At 35.8% G+C, this 15,295-nt stretch overlaps 1 protein-coding gene across 30 annotated transcripts in view; it reads left to right on the forward strand.

Annotated features, from left to right (window-relative positions):
• The window catches only part of SOX6 (SRY-box transcription factor 6), a 672,686-nt gene that overhangs the window by 540,895 nt on the left and 116,496 nt on the right, over positions 1 to 15,295 (forward strand). For 23 of the 30 annotated variants that reach the window (XM_043481411.1, XM_043481400.1, XM_043481420.1 and 20 more), the window contains 2 exons: positions 7,916 to 7,995; positions 9,484 to 9,606. In XM_043481411.1, the coding sequence (XP_043337346.1) occupies positions 7,916 to 7,995; positions 9,484 to 9,606 (203 nt within the window). The remainder of the gene's footprint in view (positions 1 to 7,915; positions 7,996 to 9,483; positions 9,607 to 15,295) is intronic. The other 7 variants (XM_043481405.1, XM_043481422.1, XM_043481409.1 and 4 more) reach the window with 1 other exon arrangement.

The raw sequence follows: 15,295 nt of genomic DNA on the forward strand, positions 1-15,295 counted from the left end.
GAAGATTAAGTTTCTTAAAATATATGAAAGCTCTTTGAAAAAATTCTAAAGAACTACGTTTGGGGATAAAGTCTGACCATGAAACCTGAGTACATTTAACTACATTAAACTGCATTCTTATCCACTAGAAATGTGGTTCAAGAACTGAGCATTTGATTGAGATATATTACCTCTCTGATGACCAAAAGCAATTTTACTCTAGTATATCTAATGCTTCTTTAAGACAAAAAATTGTGGAAAAATATACATAAAATAATATTTTTATATTAACCATTTTTCAATGTACAACTCATTTGTATTAATACATCTGCAGTTTTTAGTAACCATAATCATGATCTATACTCCAAACTTTTAATCATCAACAACAGAAACACTGTGGCCATAAACAGTAACTCTCCCTATCCCCTTACCCCAAACCCCTAGTAACTTCTGTTCTGCCATTTTTCTATGTGAATTTATCTATTCTAGATACTTTATATGAATAGAATCATGCAACATTAGTCCCTCTGTGTCTGGCTTATTTCACTAAGTGTAATGTTTTCAAGGTCCCTCCATATTGTAGCATATATCAAAAGTCCATTCTTTCCCCACATTCTGGCTATGGTCAATAATGCTTCTGTGAGCACTGATATGTGAATACCTGTTTGTGTCCCTGTTTTCAGTTCTTTTGGATATATATGTAGGAACGGGATTGTTGAATCATATGGGTAGTTCTATGTTTAATATTTTGAGATACCATCAAACTGTTTTCCATAGGGGTTGTACCTTTTACATTTCCAACCAGCAATGCAACAGTGTTCCAGTTTCTTTATATCCTTACCAATATTTGTTACTTTCCTATTTTTGAAAAAATTATAGCCATCCTAATAGATGTGAAGTGGTATCTCATTGTGCTTTTGGTTTTCATTTCCCTAATGATTAGTGATTTTGAGCATCTTTTCATGTGCTTACAGGAAATCTGTATAGCTACTTAGAAATATATCTGTTTAAGTACTTTGGCTAGTTTTAAATTTAGTTGTTTGTTTTACCCTTACTGAGTTTTGGGAGTTCTTAGATATTCTAGATATTAATCCATTGTCAAACTCATGATTTGCAAGTTTTTTTTTTCTCATTTTTTCTCATTGTAGGTTGTCTTTTCATTTACTTGATAGTATCCTTTGATACACAAAAGTTTAATTTTGATGAAGTCTGACTTTTCTATTTTTCTTTTGTTGTCTGTGCTATTGCTGTCATATCCATGAAATCACTGCCAAATCCAAACATTTACTCCTGTGATTTCCTCTAAGAGTTTTATAGTTTTAGTACTTAACTTTAGGTCCTTGATCCTTTCCATTAATTTTTGTATATGGTGTAAGTTAAGGATCCAACTTCATTCTTTTGCTTGTGGATATCAGTTTTTCCAGCACCGTTTGTTGAAATGATGTGTTTTCCCCAGTAAATGGTCTTGGTGCCCTGATTAAAAGAAAAAGTCAATGAACTATATATGTAAGGGTTTATGCCTGGGCTGTCTATTCTGCTTCATGAGTCTATATACCTGTTTTTATGCAAGTACTATACTGTTTTAATTACTCTAGCTTTGAAGTAAATTTTGAAGTCAGAAAGTATGAGTCTTCCAACTCTACTTTTCTTTCTCAAGACTTGTTTTAGCTACTGGGGCTCCGTGCAATTCCAACTAAATGTGAGGATTGGCTTTTCCATTTCTGGATTATTGAATTTTGGTAGAAATTTCACTGAATCTGTAGATTGCTTTGTTGATCTTAACAATGTTAAGTCTTCCTGTCTATGAACCTGAATGCCTTTCTGTTTATTTAGAGCTTTAAAAATTTATTTCAGAAATGTTTTATAGTTTCCCAGTGTACAAATCTTTGCCTCATTTGTTAAATTTATTGCCAAGTATTTGATTCTTTTAGGTACTATTGTAAATAGAATTGCTTACTTAATTTCCTTTTGGCTTGTTCATTGCAGGTATATAGAAACACAGCTGATTTTTGTGTATTAATCTTCTACCCAGAAACTGCTGTGAATTTGTTTATTAGCCCTAGTCATGAATTATTTGGGATTTTCTACATTTAGGGCCACTTCGTGTGCAAGTAGACGTAGTTTTGCCTTTTTTAATCAGTCTGGATACCTTGTGTTCTTTCTTATTTCGTCTAAAAGCGCAGCTAGGATTTCCAGCACAGAGTGGTATAGCAGCAGTGAAGGTGGGTACAGGTGTCCCCAGTCTTAGTCAACAGCTTTCCGGTTTTTTGCCACTTTGATGTATGCCGAGGGTTTTTCAGAAATACCCTTTATCATGCTGATGAACTTTCCCTCTATTCCTAGTTTTCTGAGAATTTTTATCATGAAAAGATGTTGGATTTTGTCAAATGCCTTTTCTGCCTCAATTGAGATGATCATGTGGATTTTTCCCCCCATTGTTCTATTAATGTTATGTATTGCATTGGTTTTTTTCATGTTGAACCACCCTTGCATTCCTGGGATAAATCCTACTTTGTCATGGTGAATAATCCTCTTGATATGCTTTTGGATTTAATATGCTAATATTTTGTTGAGAATTTTAATATTCATGCAAGATATTAATCTATACATTTTGTGTCCTGTGATGTCTTTATCTGGCTTTGTTATCAAGGTTATATTGGCCTCATTGCATCATAGTTAGAATGTGTTTCCTCTTCTTTGATTTTTTGAAGATTTTGTAAGGATTAGTGTTAATTTTTCTTAAATGTTCAGTAGATTGGTGAGACCATCTATCTGGTCCAAGAATTTTCTGTTTTAGGAGGTTTTTGATTGCTGATTTAATCTCTTTATTTGTTATAGGTTTGTTTATATTATCTATTTCTCCTTGAGTCAGTTTAGGTAATTTGTGTGTTTCAAGGAATTTTTCATTTCTTCCAGATTGTCTAATTTGTTGGTGTATGGTTGCTACCTAATACTTCTTTTTAATTCCTTTGTTTCAGTTAGCACTTATTAACCACCATTTATTTTCTGATATCTGTATCTATATATATTAATATAGTATGCATATATTAAAATATACATATATATTCTCATTAAATTTTTATAGCAACTCAAAACCATACATGACATTATCTATATTTTGTTTAAAAAAAGAAACTAAAAGTCAAAGAAGATAATTAACTTTCTATACCTTCACCCCAGAAATTAGTGGAGATAGAATTTCTGAATTTTATACTCTTGCAGGCATGATCTAAGCATAAAAGGTCTAACTTTTGTGTGTGTATGTGTAGAAGATGTGATTTGTATGTATGGGGTTATCCAAATGACATCTTGTGAAGCTTGCCATTTCTATATTTTCTTGAATATTTAAAGCAGAGGCATGTAACCACTACTGCTGGAATACTTCATTAATTAAAATCATCTGCTTGAAATCAAGCTCAGCTGGTAAAGAATCCACCTTCTATGCAGGAGACCCCAGTTGGATTCCTAGGTTGGAAAGATTTCCTGGAGAAGGGATAGACTACCCAGTCCAGTATTCTTGGGTTTCCCTGGTGGCTCAGCTGGTAAAGAATCCACCTGCAATGTGGGAGACCTGGGTTCAATTCCTGGGTTGGGAAGATCCCCTGGAGATGGGAAAGCCTACCCACTTCAGTATTCTGGCCTGGAGAATGTTGCAAAGAGTCAGACACAACTGAGCGACTTTCACTTTCACCCTTGGAATCAATGCATTTCTGAGGTTCTTCAGATTAGTACTCTCTTTTAAATGAGTATTTAGGTCCAAGAAGAAAATGTATATGTTCACCTGTATAAAATAACCTAGTTTTATGGAGATTGTGATTATTTTAAATGTGCCCTTCTTCATATATGGAGGCTATATCATTGGTGAGCTCTCATTAAGTCATAAACTTTAAGTTGTTATTTTAAGTTAATTTCTTATAATGTGGATGCATTTATATTATTTCATCCATACTCATTTATTTAATTGCTATTGTGACAAATTCCATGGTTTTCATATGATTATCTAAGAGTGTATGTGCATTTATGAAATAAATGAAGAAATTAAGATGATCCTTGATTTTTAGCTTCTTTAAAGGTATGAAAAACAATGCAAATGCTCTTAGAAAAAATCTTGAGATCAAGACTCTCCTCATCATTGGTCTATTCTTTGATGAATAGAGGAGAAATTTAGCAGGAGAAATAAGAACGTCGTGACCTCAGCAATATATACTATAATCTGTGCCAATTTTTTTATTTTTGTTCAGTTGTTCTCAGAACAAATTAAAGGTTTTGTTTTATTTTTAGGATTCTAAATATGTCATTCATTGCCTGCTAACTTTTGCTGCAATGTGGTGTGATGTCTCACAAAGATAAATTCAGATTGATTATGGCATTCCCTCAGAATACAGAGGAGTTATAATATTTTGCTATTCTGGAAAAAAATATTATTTTGCTATTCTGAATACATTCATCCAAGCAAGATGCAGTGCGGCATGTTCAAATATATATTGGTGATTGTGATGGAAATATTTACATGTTGTAGCAAAAATGGTGATAACTTATAGAAATGGGGTCTATCTATGAGTTATTTGGCAACTCAAATAACTTACCATCATCCTGTGATACCACCAGACCAAAAAATCTGTGAGATTAGGGATGTGTAGTATTTTTTCCTTTTGTTTTGGAGGGTGGAAAATGAGGCATGAGACTTTAAGCCAGTAACCAAAGAATCTTCGAGTCCTGTCTACTAGTTTAATTTATCTTTCTTCTCTGCTCCTTCCAAACTCTTTAAATAAGTTAATATCTTGAAGTTAGCATCTTAGAAGACTGTAACCATCCTAGTCCCTTGTCTTCCTAAAGAATCAAAGAAAATGGACAGATTTTTATCCATGGGAGTTTTTGCTTTTTAATAAAAATAAAGCTTATGTTTAAATTACAGAAACTAGTATTCTTGTAGGAGGTAGCCTGTGTCTAATGGGTCCTACATTCCTGATACGAACGCGTCCTTCTCCAGTGTTTACGTCTTATTAAGTTTTGGCTTCATTTCACTTTCCTTGAAAATTAAAAAATATACTTTTCTCTCATTCAGGGGCTCTTGCAATGGAGCCACTTTGATTGTAGACTTCTGGCAAGTGAAACTAATGTCAGTCTAATTTTCCATAGGTTCTAAATCCTGTTTCATATTTGTTCTGTAATCTTCAGATAAAAATAATTAGTTGGAAAACCTGGAAGCCTGGAGAGATGGATTTATGTAACGGACATTATTTCCCAAATTAGCATTTAGAAGTTGTCTTCTTATACCAGAGGTAACAAGGGCCAGATTACAGCAGTGCCTAAAACCAACCTGTCTCAACAGGCTTCATCTTCTTTTGTACAAATTTAAAGAAAATGGGTCCTCACGCAAGCATTTCAAATCCAGAGACAAATTTGAAAAAAATTGCTACAACATGTTGACTGATTTCTTGCCAAGTCAGCCGCTAAGAACTTTTTCTTGATGGACTCTTACACACAGTTAAAGGTGAGGGGGCAGGGAGAGGAAGCATGTAACTTTTTAAAAGAGGAGTTAAATCTCTCTACCTCTTAAATCTTCTATTCTACTTTTAGCCCCCCCTCTTCTTCACCCTTCTCCTCTCCCTGTCTGGCCTTTCCCTTTTTCTCTCTCTTTTTATCAGTCCCTGTAATATTCTCTGTTGCTTTAATGTATTCATTTTTACCTTTACTACTGATACAATGATATGTTCTGGAGAAATAGCTTTCCAAAGATTATATTCAGATATACAGATTCAAACCAGCAGAAAGGTTAAAAACATTTTAAAAATATGCTTGTCAGCAGTGGAAAGAAAGCTGTTTGTAGCCAGCAGGTGAGCTGGAGAGTACTACAGGGTGTGGTAGAGATAGTAATAAATTAACTGGTAAGCCAAAAACTATATTAAAAAAATCAGCTATTTCATAGCATAGAAGCATGACAGCTATGAAAAAAGGAGTGCCCCAGGGAATTCTTTTAGAGTTTGATTTTTTTAAAATATGTTTGACATGAAAAATGTTTTAGTACAAATAAAGCAACTGGTATTAAACTTACAGGGAGGGGGTTATGGTTTAGAGTTAGTATGAATAATGCATGATATTTAAAGAAAGAACAGCTTTAAAATGTTCTGAGAGGCAACCCATGTTGATAGTTGGAATGGTGATTTTTTCCCCTATTTTTGAAGCATCATTAATTCAGCATCATTTTGTGATTTTTTTTAACCTGATAAGATATCAACCAAAGAAATACTATTTGACTTAGATTAGGATATTCTTTCTTCAGATAATTTAGTTTAAATATCGAGAGGATCAGTAGAATTATTTAAGCGTAAAGCAACAGTCATTTACTATAAAAAATAATTTGGCCTAGTTATCTTTTTTAAAAAGCTCATGCAGCCCTGCAAACCAAAATCAACCTCATGGAAGGGGAAAAACAAGATCAGATATTTTGAACATTACTCCATAGGAGACCAGCACAATATAGTGTTAGTGAATGCATTGTAGCAGTGCTCCATATGCAATCAGAAGCCAATTGTTACTGGACTGTGTACAGGCACACACTGTGCTCAATGGTCTGATGAGGTATTATGGATATGATGCAAAGAGACTGTGTAGATTAGAAGCTGACAATCTGTTAAAAGGGAAAGCAACTTAACATGTACATTGGGTCAGCTGAGTAGCACTTCATGTGGCAAACAGGATGAGTTCCAAGGAACCAGGGGCACCAGGAAGGCTCCAGGTATTAGTGTCCAGGCAGAAAAAGAGAGATTTCACTGCTTTCTAGTTGACTACCTTTATTACTGTGATTCTTTCTACACTTTTCATTATTACATTCAGCTTTTAGTGTGGAAAAGTTCTTGCAAAACAGCATGATTATTATAAATGTCCAAAATGTGTGGAGGAATAGCCTATTAAAATATAGCCTAGAGATAGTACATAACACTGCCTTTAAAATAAGTAGCTGAAGCCAAAGTGATACTCTATTAAATCACTGAGAGTGTGTAATTTACCCATATGTATTAATTTTTATTTCAATTAGCACTATCACAATACATTCCTCATCACTTTCTGTTGGTTCTTCAGGTTGCTTGCTTCACACAGCCTGTGCTCTTAGGTCATAGAAGGTACTTTAGCCCTGCTGTTTAGGAGTGGTCTGAAGCCAGAAACACATTAATACGATGTTGCACTCATCTCTGCTGAACCATGCTCAATCTCGACCAGACTTTTAATACAGATATCACATGTGAAATGTGTGGTTATTTAATCAAATCATCATCAAAGAATACGTGATAAGTGCCTAGTATGTGTCATGATTCGGTAGTAGTTTCCACCAAAAGTTAGTGCAGAAAACAGTCTCCTATCTTTTTGGGATACCAAGCATGTCACAGAATGTTGGCAGATAAGATTAGCTTCTCTCTTACCCCTCTCAAATTAAAGAGGTTGCATTTAAATTTTTTTCTCTAATTTTTTTTTTAATAAAATAAAGGTTAGGGTTATGGACAGTCAATAACTCTTTAATCTTTTTTGGACTGTGATACTCTGCCTTGTCTACCAAGCCAAAACGTTTTGTTGTTTTAATATAAAAACCTTAATGCTTTCTCGGTGAACTGAATGTCAGCCTGGCTTTAAGATATTTTTTTACTCTTAAAAAAATGATGTATTACAAGATTTGTAATGGAGTGAACATGCTTGAATTGCACATTTAATTTTTTTAACATCACATTCATGTTTTGCCAGTTTGCCTACCAGCTATCTGTTAACAAAAAGTTCCAAGGCAGCCCTGCAAGTCTGTGCCCAACTAAGCCTTTTGTTTCTGCAGATGTTTGGGCTTAGAGCAATGTTGTAAAGCTCAGGCAATCCAAGGACCATGTTTGTACTTGTCTGCTGCGATTCCCAGTGCATTGTCTAAACCTGTACGCATTGTTCTTTCTGACAGGTGATAACTACCCTGTGCAGTTCATTCCATCAACAATGGCAGCTGCTGCTGCTTCTGGACTCAGCCCTTTACAGCTCCAGGTAAGTGCCAGAGGAAAAAACGTGGGATACGCGCCAGTACTTTAGTGGGAAACTGCTAACCAGCTGTATGCTAAATAATGGCCTGAATGTTAAATAATTTTTTAAGCATAGCCTGGAAGGATTAACACCTTATGTACTTACCATACTGCAAATAGAAGAGAAAACTGTCAGTGTCAATATTTTTAAAGGAAAAAATGATGTCATGGCTTAGTACTATATATTCTCTATTAGCTGAGTTAGTGGTTTTACAATTTTTTATGGCTGGTTGATATTGGGTATGTTAGCTTTTTCCTTATAACTTCTTCATCCATTTCTCCATTAACGTCCAAATTAGCTTTTACATGTAAATATCAAAACAGACAACATTGGATATCTTCCTTCTTGCAACTCATAGAATAGGGAGTTGTTATTACCAAATTACTTGAACTATTTGGTAAAATGTAAACACATTGTCCTGAATATGTGTATCATCAGCCTCATCCTCATGCCAGGTCAAAAGACTGGGCATGATGTGTGACCAAATTCTGGACTGGTGTTCTTTATAAAGCTAAAATTGGGGAGACAGTGCTTTGGAAGCTAGTTTAAAAAAATCCCTTGCACCTTATCTTCTTCATAGTAAAATGGGAAGCGGAGGACTAAGTGATCTTTACACCCTTTTTGCAATGCTGTCTTAATGGGAAATTGATGTTAAATATGAGTGTATATTTTAACAAAAACAGAAAGAAAGTATCATTAAAATTAATGGTTAAACAAGCAGTATTTGATCATTTAGGCTGCAAAATATAGGATGATAACTTGAATTTCAATACATTGAACAAAGATAGTTTTTTACTCTTATAATGTACTGTGATGATTTTTCAATTTTCTTTAATAATCTAGGGAATAGCATCTAACTGGGCATTTTTATTTCTTCTTTGCTATTCCTTATATGACTTGAATGTAAAGAATGTACAGATATTTTATGTGAAAAATATAATTTTGAACATTCTCAGTTGAGTCTACAAATAGAGAATTTTTACAGTACTTTGAGCAGTTTTTGTCATAAGCCTCATCCAGAAAGTCTTGAAGATGCCTAGCATTATGGATCTATTATGGATGCCTAGCAGAGCTAGAGATTTTGCCTCATGAAAGCAGCAGCCCTATCTCATCTAAGCCCTCACCTTCTCCACTACTAACAGGGAACTTACTGCAGCTGGAAAAGATATAAAAAGAAACCTAACTCACAGTCAGTCTAATCTATTTCTCCTTTTTTCCATAGCTATGCTGTTGAGTGTCTTCTTAAGTCAGAGGCAAAAATAAGAAACCAGTACCACTGTTTGATCCTATAATCAAGTTTCCGTGAAAGACAGTATCTGGGTCCTAAACCCTACTTTCTGTTCTTTGGTGTGGTCAGTACCCTGGATTTAGAAATATGTGTTCTGTTTCATGAGTTCTGACAGTATGTTTTGTCTTTTTTTTTTTTTTTTTTCTGAATATGCTACTAAACAGAAAGGTCATGTCTCCCACCCACAAATTAACCCAAGGCTAAAGGGCCTAAGTGATCGTTTGGGCAGGAGTTTGGACACCTTTGAACATGGTGGTGGCCACTCTTACAACCACAAACAGATTGAGGTATGAATGCTTACATTGGTGCTTCATTGGGTGGGGGACTGGATTGTTCAGTCATATTCTAGGCTTTTTTAACAAGTGCCAAACACTAAAATATAATCTTCCCCTTTTTCCTCATTCCTACGGAGGCTCATTTTCACTCCTTTTCTTTCAGAGAAAAAGTCAAACCCCAAACCAGTGCCTCTGAGTAGCTTGTTTATTGCTATATATTTAGGCAAATTCTTTACGTTATGAGTGCTTTCAAAACCATTTTTATTTCCCTTACCCTTTTTTCTTTATGTATAGTGCTGCATAGTAGTTTAAAAAAAAAAAAAAACACTTAGAAATTTAAAAAAACAAAACAAAAAAAACTTCAGTTCACCATGTATCAACCCTATAGAGTTGATAAAATATAATTCTGTTTTTATAGACAAAACAATGGAGGTTCAGAGAAGTCAAGTTATTTAATCAAGGCTACAAAATTTTCTTGGAGTCAGAGTTATTATCCAGGATTTCTAATTCTATCTATTCCAGGTTTTCTAATTTAGTTTTCTCTGACTGAATTTGAGGTTGGGTGCCTGGGCCTGACTGGTTGATTTTTGCCCCGTAAACTTATATAGTAACTCTTTCGTATTGAACTTCCAATAAAGCTCTTTGTTGTTTTTGTGGGATATTCTTACTACATGGGAGAAGATGCCTCATATAGCTCTTTTAAAAACCAAATCCCTTTCTACTACAGGGACCCAGTCCTCCTCTCTCCAATATTGTGCTTAATTCCTCTATTATATCATTGGAAAACCTCTTTAGGGCTATCAGACTCTAGAGGGTTGCTAGCTATCCCTCCTTAGAAGTGAGAAATCTCAACTTCTCATTTTATTCTTTAGGACTCTCAGATACTGGAGGGTTGCTAACTATCCCTCCTTAGAAGTGAGAAAGCTCACAAGAAGAAAGAAGAGAACAAGATCAAAGGACACCTTGGAAGTAGCCTAAGGAAGAGTTTGAGTTCAGAGCTTGTCACTTGCCTTCTTCCTTTCCCTTTCCCTTTGATTATAAGAAGTATACAGGGGGTTCCACCCAGACATGACAAGGCATACTGTTAGAGTATCTGCTATCTTCTATGCAGCCAAAAGGGGTTTCTTTTCTAAGGCTTCCTTTTGCCTGTAGAGAAGGTGCCACATTTCTGAACATTCTGACATCTACTGTGCTTAGGACTGCTAAATGGAGAGATAACCGGACATCAGGAACAATTCTTTCAGTTAGTAAGGCTTACCTACTCAGGACAGCTCGTTTGTTAAAATTTTAAGTACTTGGAAGAATGTGAAAGCAGGGGGCCTTGGCTCAGATTCAAAACTTCCTCTCCTCTTGACTTTTATTTTCTCTTGAGGTGTTGAGTTCTATTCCATTGGCCTTCCCTTAGCCAGTTTTCTACCCAGTTTCTCCCTTTAGCTTTTCGCTTAAGTTGACATCTCTTTCCCTCACCATCACAGACCTCTGGTGCTGTCAAATCTGGCTTCTCCTGGGTTTCTGGAAATCATGATGTCATATATGTGAGTGCCAGACGGTGTAGCGCTATAGCAATGCTGATCTAGGAGCACAACATATGCGACATGTCTGTTGCTTTAATTAGGCTGAACACAGAACCTGGTAAGGTGCAGGCCCTCAGCTTTGTAGGGTAAGTTTGGGTTGGTTAGAGAGTTTCCTGTTTTGTTTTTTTTTTTTCTTGCTCTGCTCTCTTGCTTCCACTTTTTGCACTTTTCCTTGCATGTCAGGAAACCATTGCTATTTGCTTGTATGGTACACTATTTAGAAAAGATGGGTCTTATTTGAAAGGCAGATTTCTCAAACTTTCTTACTATGAGCATAACAGGTTTATTGAGAGTCCTATGAGCAACACAGTGGACACCTATATCTAAGTTGTTTCAGACACTAACCTTTTAAATCTTGTCTAAAAGTAGAGAGAAAACTTAATAACATTTTGCTTTATTGATTTTATCCTACTTTCTTTTCTAGCTCGGGTTTTCTCCATTCCTTTAACAAGCTAAAATGTCACAGCTCTGTCAACAATTATGATCACAATAAACTGGGGATACTAAGCATTACAATATGTTAATGAGTTTTATTTCTATTTAGAGATTCTTAGGAAGAAAAGCCACAATGCATGTATACCACCACCACCTCCACACACACACTGCTGCATTGAAGAGAAGCAGTCCTCTCTACCTGATACATAGTTAATTTGTCCTTCAAAGGTTTTTCACTTCTAGCATTGTGAGCTGGGGTTATCTTAACAGTAAAGTCATACTTTGGAAGCCTGAAATTTTGTTATCACCCGAGAAAAGACGGGAGCTGATTGTGCCTCAGATCATGAACTCCTTATTGCCAAATTCAGACTTAAACTGAAGAAAGCAGGGAAAACCACTAGACCATTCAGGTATTACCTAAATCAAATCCCTTACAATTATATAGTGGAAGTGACAAACAGATTCAAGGGATTAGAACTGATTGACAGAGTTCCTAAAAAACTATGGATGGAGGTTTGTGACATTGTACAGCAGTGATCAAGACCATCCCCAAGAAAAAGAAATGCAAAAAGACAAAATGATTGTCTGAGGAGGACTTACAAATAACTGAGAAAAGAAGAGAAGCTAAAGGCATAGGAGAAAAGGAAAGATACCCATTCGAATGCAGAGTCCCAAAGAATAGCAAGAAGAGATAAGAAAGCCTTCCTCAGCAATCAATGCAAAGAAATAGAGGAAAACAATAGAATGGGAAAGACTAGAGATCTCTTTAAGAACATTAGAGATACCAAGGGAACATTTCATGCAAAGATGAACACAATAAAGGACAGAAATAGTATGGACCTAATAGAAGCAGAAGATATAAAGAAGAGGTGGCAAGAATACACAGAAGAACTATACAAAAAAGATTTTCATGACCCAGATAACCACAATGATGTGATCACTCACCTAGAGCCAGACATCCTGGAATGCAAAGTGAAGCGGGTCTTAGAAGCATCACTACGATCAAAGCTAGTGGAGGTGATGGAATTCCAGTTGAGCTATTTCAAATCCTAAAAGATGATGCTGTGGAAGTGCTGCACTCAATATGCCAACAAATTTGGAAAACTCAGCAGTGGCCACAGGACTGGAAAAGGTCAGTTTTCATTCCAAAGAAAGGCAATGCCAAAGAATGCTCAAACTACCGCAAAATTGCAGTCATCTCACATGCTAGCGAAGTAATGCTCAAAATTCTGCAAGCCAGGTTTCAACAGTATGTGAACCCTGAACTTCCAGATGTTCAAGCTGGATTTCTAAAGGCAGAAGAACCAGAGATCAAACTGCCAACATCCACTGCATCATCGAAAAAGCAAGAGAGTTCCAGAAAAACATCTACTTTTGTTTTATTGACTATGCCAAAGACTTTATCTGTGTGGATCACAACAAACTGTGGAAAATTCTTAAAGAGACGGGAATACTAGATCACCTGACCTGCCTCCTGAGAAATCTGTATGCAGGTCAAGAAGCAACAGTTAGAACCAGACATGGAACAACAGACTGGTTCCAAATTGGGAAAGAAGTACATCAAGGCTGTATATTGTCACCCTGCTTATTTAGCTTATATGCAGAGTACATCATGCAAAATGCTGGGCCAGATGAATCACAGGCTAGAATCAAGATCACCAGGAGAAATATCAATAACCTCAGATACACAGATGACACCACCCTTAAGTCAGAAAGCGAAGAAGAACTAAAGAGTCTCTTGATGAAAATGAAAGAGGAGAATGAAAAAGTTGGCTTAAAACTCAACATTCAGAAAACTAAGATCATGGCAAATAGATGGGGAAACAATGGAAACAGTGAGAGGCTATTTTTGGGGGCTCCAAAATCACTGCAGATGGTGACTGCAGCCATGAAATTAAAAGATGCTCCTTGGAAGAAAAGCTATGGCCAACCTAGACAGCATATTAAAAAGCAGAGACATTACTTTACCAACAAAGGTCGATCTAGTCAAAGCTATGGTTTTTCCAGTAGTCATGTATGGATGTGAGAGTTGGACTATAAAGAAAGTTGAATGCCGAATAATTGATGCTTTTGAACTGTGTTGGAGAAGACTCTTGAGAGTCCCTTGGACTGCAAGAAGATCCAACCAGTTAATCCTAAAGGAATCAGTCCTGAATATTCATTGGAAGGACTGATGTTGAAGCTGAAACTCCAATACTTTGGCCACCTGATGCGAAGAGCTGACTTATTGGAAAAGTCTCTGATGCTGGGAAAGATTGAGGGCGGGAGGAGAAGGGGACGACAGGGGATGAGGTGGTTGGATGGCAGCACCGATACGATGGACATGAATTTGAGTAGGCTCTGGGAGTTGATGATGGACAGGGAAGCCTGGTGTGCTGCAGTCCATGGGGTCACAGAGTCAGACATGACTGAGTAACTAAGCTGAGAGAAAAGATATTTGGAAAGATCCTTCTTACATTAGCATATTCCAACACTTTCTTTCTTTAAGAAAGACACAGGAAAGTTTTTTTTTTTTTCTTTTTTACTCCATGCTGATCTAAGTCTGGTTTGCTGGTTTTCTGTGCCTCAGGGGCACAATATTAGGAGAGAGAAGAATGCTATTTTTAGTTGAACAGTTCAGCAGATGGAGTCATGAATGCTCATATATCTGAAGGTTGAGGGGCTTGAACCATTAATTTTGATAATGTATTTAACCCTGGGAACAATCAGAAACTGTAACTCTAAGGTTACAGTGCTTTTGACCTTTAGAGAACAGAGGGCACTTGCTATAGTAAACAATATATTATATTGCTACTTATTCTGAGTCTCTACTGGTATAAATTTCAGGACCAGTTGCCATTTGCTTTCCTCAGCTATGTTAGCACTGGTCCTTCAAGTAAGTCAAAAGGTAGCGAGGGGTGGGGATGGGGGGACCAGTATGATGTAAATATGTCATGTAAATATGGCCTTTAAATAGCTAAGATGTTAGATTATTTCTGAAGAAATATTGTCTCAGAAATAAGGTCAGAATGACTCTTTTTTTGATGAAAAGGTGGTTTTAGTGTATTGATTCATTTTTTGTGGTTACTTTCAATATGATAGATAACTAAGGTAATTTTGTTTTGTTTTTCAGTTAGACATAATGTTGCCTCATAGTTGTAGTTTATATTAAATACAATTTAGTGCCATATCATGCAAAGTGGTACACCTGTCTCATACCTTCTTATTAAATGATGCATGCTTCTCTTTAGTAAATACAGCAGTTAAATATCACACAGTTTAAGAATTTCTAATTAAAATATCTCCACATGTCAGCATATTGGTAATGTATTATTTTAATCCATTTATTTTGTTTATGAAACAGTGACATATGTTTAGATTGTGAAATATATGAGCCTTAAAAATCACTTTATTGAAGAAAATTAATTCCTACAATACTGTCTCAGTAATGTGTTCACTCACCCAGTCAGTCACTGGCGGTACTGCCAGTCTTAATGTAGAGTAGACACACTTACCAGTTTTATCTGCAAAACAGTCTTGGAAAGAAGCAATAACAGTTCTTTTTCTTAGTTCCAAACGATCGGGTTTTCTTCCTCTACTTTTTAAAAAAATTCATTAATTCAAACCAGTCCCCCCAAAACACTTTCTGTTACTTTAAAAACAAAACAAACAAAACAATGAAGAATGGAACTGAGTTATATATAAGGGATTCT

Source organism: Cervus canadensis, chromosome 11, assembly GCF_019320065.1.
Source record: "Cervus canadensis isolate Bull #8, Minnesota chromosome 11, ASM1932006v1, whole genome shotgun sequence".
NCBI lineage: Eukaryota > Metazoa > Chordata > Mammalia > Artiodactyla > Cervidae > Cervus > Cervus canadensis.